Consider the following 7,672-nt stretch of genomic DNA (forward strand, 5'->3'; position numbering starts at 1 on the left):
TGGGCTTGAACTCAGAGAGTACTTTGCCTTCAGTACTCTCTGAGCAGATGCTGGATCCTGAAAGAGGCTGGACGCTTAGCCTTTTTAGGTGAGGCCATGACAAAAAACTAGGAAGCTAAAAAGGAAGAAACATACAGTAAAGAGAAGCTGGCCAAACAGAAGGGACAGCCTAACAGTTCTCATTTCCACGTAAATGCACCATGCCACTGGCGGTGACCCAGGTCTACGGCCAGGAAGAGAAAGCTTTGACTACATAGAGCAATACTCTACAACCCTTCCCAAAACTGCACAGAACGGGGCAAAAATCCACAGAATGCACCCACCAGCCACAGCAAAGGAGAGGCATTTTCTTCAACAGCTGTAGGCAGTGTAACTGCAGGACTTGGATGAGGTCTTCAAAAGCACGCAAGACACAGAACAACTCCTCCTTCCAACACAAGGCCTGCTCATCTTTTGGCACAGTGGAGCTAGTCGCCTGTTACAAGAACAGAAGCACTGGCAGGACTGGGCCCTCAGAAGCAATTGTGGAGCTTTTATCTTCCCTTCTTCATTAAGGGTAATTGGTTACCCCAAGAGCTCTTAATGCCATTGACCTCAGGGTCCTCTTAACGTGAAGCCAAGCCATGGCACACAATGTCACTGTGGCAGTCCTGCCTTCTCCCCACAGACAAGGAAGTTAAAAGCTTTTCTGAAAACAGAATGTAGCTCGAGAAAATGACAGTTTGGATTTCTGAGTATGTTGTGTAACCAACTTCATCCAGCACCTCAGCTTGCTTCAGAGAGGACCCTTTGCACAGGATGTGAAAGGCCAGCACAGCCTGCACTTCGAACTACCACAGGTCTTATGGTCACCACATGGAAAACTAAACAATTTCTTCTCAACAAGCAACATCCCAGTTCTTCATTTGTTACCGTAATTTTTTCTTAATCCTGGATCAGATATGCTCAAGTACTGACTTCAGCTGTCTTAGCTCTACAGACGAGAACTTGAGGGAGCCACAGAAAGTTGCTCTTGGAGGCAGTGGGAGGTTCACAAAAAAAATTATTCTTTTCCATTTACCAGGTAAGCTCAGTTTAATCCAGTTGAACTGGCAAAACATCTTTTGACCTAATAAGTATGGAGATGAACACTTACAAGAATCAAGGGTTCAAGGCATGTGTTGAATAAATATATATTTATTTGTTGAATTTTTCAACTATTTCTGCATCAGACCTCCTGCCTAGAATAATCATGTCACCTTATACAACATCAGCCAGATCCCTCCTGCTGCTGCCTCCTCCATGCCACTCGCCTGGCTCCTAAGACATCTTGGGGGACCCACCTTGAAGGGTGAGGCAGAGGGCCAGTTTGCTGCCTCTCCTGGCTTTCCTGCTGCAGAAGCAGCCCCAGACCCACCTGCTGCCTCCTGCCCGAAGGGAAGCAGCGAGTGGCCCAGAGGCAGGCCTTGCCACGGGGCAACACCCCGAGACTGAGCAGGCCTGAGATTGCCCACACTAAGGGAAGGAGCGAGCTGCCAGAGAACCCACAGCCATACACACTTACTGATCTCAAGACAAGTGAAAGAAAAAGGCTAAAAACCTAAAGAGATACCAAGGTACTCAAAACACTACAAACCGAACAGCTTGATCTACAGCAGGGAAAAACAGGAAGGGGAAGCAGAGTCCACAAGGAAAGAACATCAGAGTAAAATCACACCCAAAGAGGCAAATTCTATGTTTAAAGACATTTCTACCCTAAAGAAAACAGAGCTTTTGGTACCACACGCTGCATATTACAGCACCTGTTTGGTTGGTGAAACTCATTTATGAAGAATTCTATAGAAAGAAACTCTTTGCAAGGATCATAGTGAAAATTAAGGAGAGATTTTTTTGCACCATTAACTAGGTAACCCAGACAAATTCCTGTCTGAATGTGTCTGAAAAATCCCTGAACACAACCTCAGTGAGATGCTTTCAGTCCTTTGATGTTTGGTCTCTCCCTTACACACAAATATAATGAGAACTACAAGTCTTTTCTAAAAGCCACCTACTCCTCAAGATCAAAAAGTTAGCTAAATAAGACTGAGGTGGCATGACTGAGGTGTGACTAAGGGAGGTACTTTGCAAATTAGTAAAAAAACACCCATGCCAAATAAACAGAAGGGAAGCCTCAAACTTCACTATATACCCAAACATTTTAAAGAAGTCCTCCGGTTTGTATACCTTTGTGACTTTACAGGAGCCAGAGGAAAGGAAGGGCCAGGAGAGAGAGGCCAAGTGACGAGTTCAGCAGACATGGGGCCACCAGCACAAGTGCTTGAAGATGCAACCCCTTAAGCCACCAATTAATAAAAGTTACCAAAAAAAAAGTTATTTTTAAAATTCAGAATGACAATCCTATTCAAGCAATTTCTGACAAGCAATTCTGATGAGTAAAGGGGAAGCCCACAAGCCAGGCCCAAGGGTTATGAGGTATGAGAAGCAAGTGGCTGTGCCCACCATGCCCAGCATCCCGTGGCACTTGGCTCTGCAGGTAGCTTGCTAACTGAAAAGACTCCACTTTTGGACCAGTCTAACTCTCCTATCATCCAACTTCTTCCTCTATCATCAAGTAGGATAATGCCACAAAGGCTGGCAGGGTTTCTCAATTGCCTGGAAAATAGTAGAAAAATGGACCTCCAAATGAGATTTTAAATTAAACGGATGCATATCTTTAACCTTCCGGTATTCGTGCCATTTGCTACAAACCACAAGGAGCAGACACTGACAAATGTGAGTGTTCCTGTCACATGGTCTAAATTAAAGATGACAGATTGACAGTAACACAAACCATGACGGCTGCAACTGAAAAGGGAAAGCCTATTATTGTGCATTTTTATTATGTGGTTTTAATACAAGTAGTTTGGTTCAGCTGTATTCCTAATAAAACATATAGCAAACAGGAATGTGTAACAGAAAAGTAGAGTCTACTATCAATTAGAAGAATTAGAACAAGTCAACATGAAAACACGTATAAACCCTCACACTTCATAAAACATTCTAAAATATTTGGGAAATGAAGTTAAACAGGGCAAATATTTACTTATGCTTGTAGGTATTATGCCACAGCTGTAACTGTAACACTGAAGGCAGTCTATGCAGTGTCACCACGTGCTAGTTTCATACCAGGAAGTGACATACAACCATCTGAAAAAGAGTTCTTTGGTATTTGTCCACAGGAGAAGCTCATTAACTTGGTGCACATAAATCCACAGGAACACAGAAGCTCAGAACACAGCATTTCCACTTTGAAGATTAACAAGAAGTTCTGTATGCAGAGTATTTAGCCAGTACTGCAAGTCTGCAAAAATCAATGTGTCCTTCATGCACGATCAGGTTGAGGTATACACTTGGACAGAACACAGGAAAAGGAAACCACTCATTTGGAGCAAAATGACTTGAAAAAACATTTGTCTTGTTTTAAAATGTAAGTGGGGAAACCAAGCACTGCTGTCTGTCTCTTCCTATTAGATTTAACTTGTTAAGCAGCTAGGCAACACTACTGAGAACTAAGCAATCCCAACTCTCTTTTAAAAAGGGTCTTGCTTTGTTAGGGATCACCAGTAAGCAAAGGGATCACTGAAGCCCAACAGCTGGTAACCTACCGACCACGTTGTGGCCAGAATCTGCCTAAGCTCAGGACTGTATCCACGGTGCTAGGGTGGAGGAGGGGAACATTTGGTGTGCCTGAGCAAACTACATTTTATTCACGGCTAGCATTCCTGGGGGCAGTTCATTTCTGAAGAGGATGGAGCAAAGGCACAGCCCTATTTTCACCTCCTGTCACACAGCCAGCAGGGACCTGGCAGGCAGGCAAAGCCATAGAATAGATGTCACATATCTCTCTGGTGACACAGCTCTCTTGCTGATACAAACCCACCACCTAAAAAACACCAACACCACAACATCAAGCAGCTGGGATCTCCTCCACCCAATCTAAGTTGCCAGACAGCATCTGGGCAAAATCTAACCTATTACAACAGGAGACTAGAGGCTGACTACAGCCCACTCACACCTCAAACACCTAAAGCCTTGCTTTCACTCAGCAATCTCCACTCAACAGGTATATCTGGATTTCTTCACAGATCCACCTGTCTTCTCAGCCATGGATTAAACTTAAAATCTGCTTAGCTGCAGGACAAAAGTGTGTTTTTTTTAAATAAAATTATTAAGAATTTGACTTTCAAGATCTTCACCGAAAGAAACCTCTTGATCTGCAGCAAAGTACTGCACCACACCTGGTGTTTAGATACAAGTTCATGTACTGTGTTATTTGTGTTCCAGTAAGCAAGCAAGCAGGATATTTAACCTGAAAAAAACTAAAAGCAAAACAACACACGAGTGAAGAGACACCTATCCACATCAGGAGCCCAGCTCCTTCACCCTGCTACCCACAGCTCTCCGCATGTGGATGCATACATCTGTGCTTTCAGGCAATCAACACTATCGCGGCATGCCGCAACAAATCCTAGCAGATTTATCAAAGGTCCTCGTTAATACAATTTCAGCAGGAAGAAATCTCAAGCCAAGCACTGAAAGTCATCTTCAGGGACCAGGACTTTAAAAAAAAAAACCAAAACAAAAACAAACCTATGAGCAAGCATTTTTAAAAACATTTATTTTTCTATTTTGAAAGTTTTGCAAGGCAGAAACATGCCTTGCAAGGCTTTCCTGATTTACAGGCAAGCAGTAATTGCATTGCAATTTCTAAAGGTTGTCAGGAAAAAGGGAAGCCCATAGTAAGCACCTCTCCCAAGCTCCTTGCTGGGTTGGAATACAGAAATACAGCCACGAGCCTCCCTAAGTTCAACAGTCTTGGGTTCTTGGTAGAAAGCTCTTGGTTTCAAGCTCCTTAGACACCATTCGAAGCTCTGCCAAAGCTGCCTAAGAAGGGGGGGGAAGAAGCCCTGATTATGTATAGTGGGACAGTTTCCTACTCCATGCTGCTTGTGCTTCCCCCACTGATGCTTTCTGTGCCACTGCTGGCAGAGGTGTTTTTTGGAAAAAACAAACTTACTTTCCTGACTGCTTAAGGCAAGTAAACACGCCAGGATATCCGACAACATGCCAGCTAGTGTCACTGCACTCAGTCAGCCCATATGCTCACCTTCCTTATTTCAGCGAGATCTTATCATTCACTCCTTGTCCCCAGAGCACTGTTAAGTTACTCCACAGACTTTATCTGTTTTGTCTCCTTAGACCAAATCTAAGTTTGCATACACCATGCAGTAAAGCACTTCTAAAATACATCACACATAAGAATGCCAATCATTCAAAAGCCACAGAACTTCAGCCCATTTAATAACAAAACTCAAGAGCAACTAAGTTAATTTTTCTTGATTTGAAATAGTAAGATTCTTTCACATATTAGATAACAGTGATAGTTTAGTTAGTTAAACCTGCAGCAGACTCAACTGCTGCTGTTCCTTGATAGTTTGGTTGGTCATCTCTGTGCCAAACACAATGGTCATAAACTAAAATCTGATTTCCCACATCTTGCAACAGTACAAGTTTGGATCTGAACACTCATACTCAAGGCTCTATTTGCAGAAAGTTCTTTTTGAAGTGTAATTACTCCTTGAAAAATGCTGGCAATTAGGTCTTCTCTTTCCATCAAGTTTCCATGCCAGCTAACATTTTATGCCACTCCTTTGTTATCTCCAAGTGAGCTGATCGACCTGGGTACCATTCCGAATCACAAACTTTCACCCGCTTCACTAAATTCCAATTCACAATTTCCGCTGTTAGTAACAGACTGGAAGAAAACCCGATTACCTGGCTGCTCCATCTGAAAAGATACCAAAAGATAACAAAACTTGCCAACTTGAGTGAGTTGGACGTGGGCTGTCAAGACTTTTTTTTTTTAAAGTTACTTTTCAATAATTTCACTTAAAGATTCTCATACAAATTCTGCATTTAGTGCTCGGACTTGGCCTAACATTGCAAATCACTGGACGAGCTTCAATTGATTTCATTCACTTAAGAGTGTAGTGCCAAAATCAAGTGATTTCCAAAGTCTCCTCCCCTGAAAGTCAAATACTTCTCCCTACAAACTCCTTATCAGACACATTTCAGAATACTTAAAAGCAAATACAGAGATGCTAGAGAACAGTAAGGATCTGCATGCAGCAGACCAGCAACAGGAAAGGATAGGGTTAAAAAACGCACAGGTTCTAGCGACAACTCACTTCAACGTTGCAGTATTTTCAGCGTTTGCTCCTTCAACCTATTTATAAGTTTCCTCAAGGTATATCCTTACACTGCTGCCCAAAAGATATCTCACTTAAGTTCTGTTTGCCAAATTATGCATTTAATATCAAAGTTTACACAAGAACATGGAGAACTTAAAATTAAATCTTCCCAGTAAAGCTTCACACAACAAAGTACTTTCATTTCCTTATTTGTACTGCCATATACCTTCCCCTAAAGCATAGATGAACAACTAAGAAAAAGTAACTGTTTGGAAAAAAAAAAACAAAAAAGCAAATTATTTCCCCACCAATCAAAAAAAAAAAAAAGAAGATTTTATTGAAGCGGACGAGTTGGGAGGGTTCCCCCCCCTTGCTTTTGTTAATTTCAAAGAGCAGCCAAAAGGCAAAGAACGCAAACCCGGGCGCCTTCGCCCTCCACCCACCCTCCCAGCCCGTCCGCTGCGGAAGCCTCCGACCGAGGCGGGGAGGGCGCTGCCCGGTGCGGAGCGGCTGCGGGCGCCGAGAGAGGCCCCCCCCGGCCCGGCCCCCCGTGCCCCCCCGCCGGCGCCCCACTCACATCTGCAGCATGATTTTGTTCAGGACGACGCCATCCACCAGGTCCATGTAGACGCCGAGGTTGTCCCCGTCCCCGCTCCCCAGGGCCCCGAAAGTTTTCACCTGCCGGGAGGAAGGACGGCGGGGCTGGGTGGGGGCGGCGGAGGGGCCCGGCCGCCCCCCCGCGCCCCCGCCGGGCCGCCCCGCTCCGCCGGCAGCTCCCCGCCGCCCCCCCCGCGCTCACCCAGGTCACCAAGGGGCTCTGCAGGAAGAGCTCCAGGAGCTCGGAGACGGTCACGTCCATGTCGCCGGGGCCCGGCTGGCGGCGGCGGACGCTGCGGGAGCGAGACCGCCTCACTCGGGAGACAAAGGCGCGGCGGAGCCCATGGCCCGCCGCCCCGCTGCCCGCCGGGCGCTGCCTACAGGGCGAACAATGCGCGCCTCATCGCTCCCCCGCCCCCGCGGGGGACGCGGGGCCGCTCGCCGCCGCCGCGGTCCCTCCTCCCGGAGGCAACAGGCCGATCTCCCCCGCGCAGCTCAGCCCACCGCCGCCCGGAGGGGCTGCCCGGGCAGGAGGGCAAGCTCCGCGCCTGGAGAAGGTGCAGCCGCCCGCGGCGAACTGCCGTCGAGGCCGGGGTCGGAGGTCCCGCGGGACGGCTGCGTGCAGCTCGGAGCGGCGGCGCGGCCCCTCAGCCCCGCTCCGGCCGCTGCCGCGGAGATACCTGCACCGGGGCGCGCCCCTGACCCGGCAATTAGACCCGGGGCCGCGGCAGCGCCGTGACGGGCACGGCCCGCCGCGAATGAGAGGCACGGAGGGTTCCGGCGCCGGCCAATGGGCGGCCCCTGGGCGGCCGCGGGGGCGGGCCGGGGCGCGAAGCCGGGGCGAGCTGCCGGCGGTGGCCCTGTCG

The 7,672-nt window shown here is 47.3% G+C and overlaps 1 protein-coding gene across 5 annotated transcripts in view; it reads right to left on the reverse strand.

Annotated features, from left to right (window-relative positions):
- The window catches only part of CCDC88C (coiled-coil domain containing 88C), a 100,237-nt gene extending 93,106 nt beyond the window's left edge, over positions 1 to 7,131 (reverse strand). For all 5 annotated transcript variants that reach the window (XM_064460580.1, XM_064460579.1, XM_064460578.1 and 2 more), the window contains exons 1-2: positions 7,009 to 7,131; positions 6,787 to 6,887 (exon numbers count right to left, since the gene is read on the reverse strand). In XM_064460580.1, the coding sequence (XP_064316650.1) occupies positions 6,787 to 6,887; positions 7,009 to 7,068 (161 nt within the window). In that variant the 5' untranslated portion in view covers positions 7,069 to 7,131. The remainder of the gene's footprint in view (positions 1 to 6,786; positions 6,888 to 7,008) is intronic.
- Positions 7,132 to 7,672: the final 541 nt, after the last annotated feature.

Source organism: Phalacrocorax carbo, chromosome 9 (assembly GCF_963921805.1).
Source record: "Phalacrocorax carbo chromosome 9, bPhaCar2.1, whole genome shotgun sequence".
NCBI classification, from domain to species: Eukaryota; Metazoa; Chordata; class Aves; order Suliformes; family Phalacrocoracidae; genus Phalacrocorax; species Phalacrocorax carbo.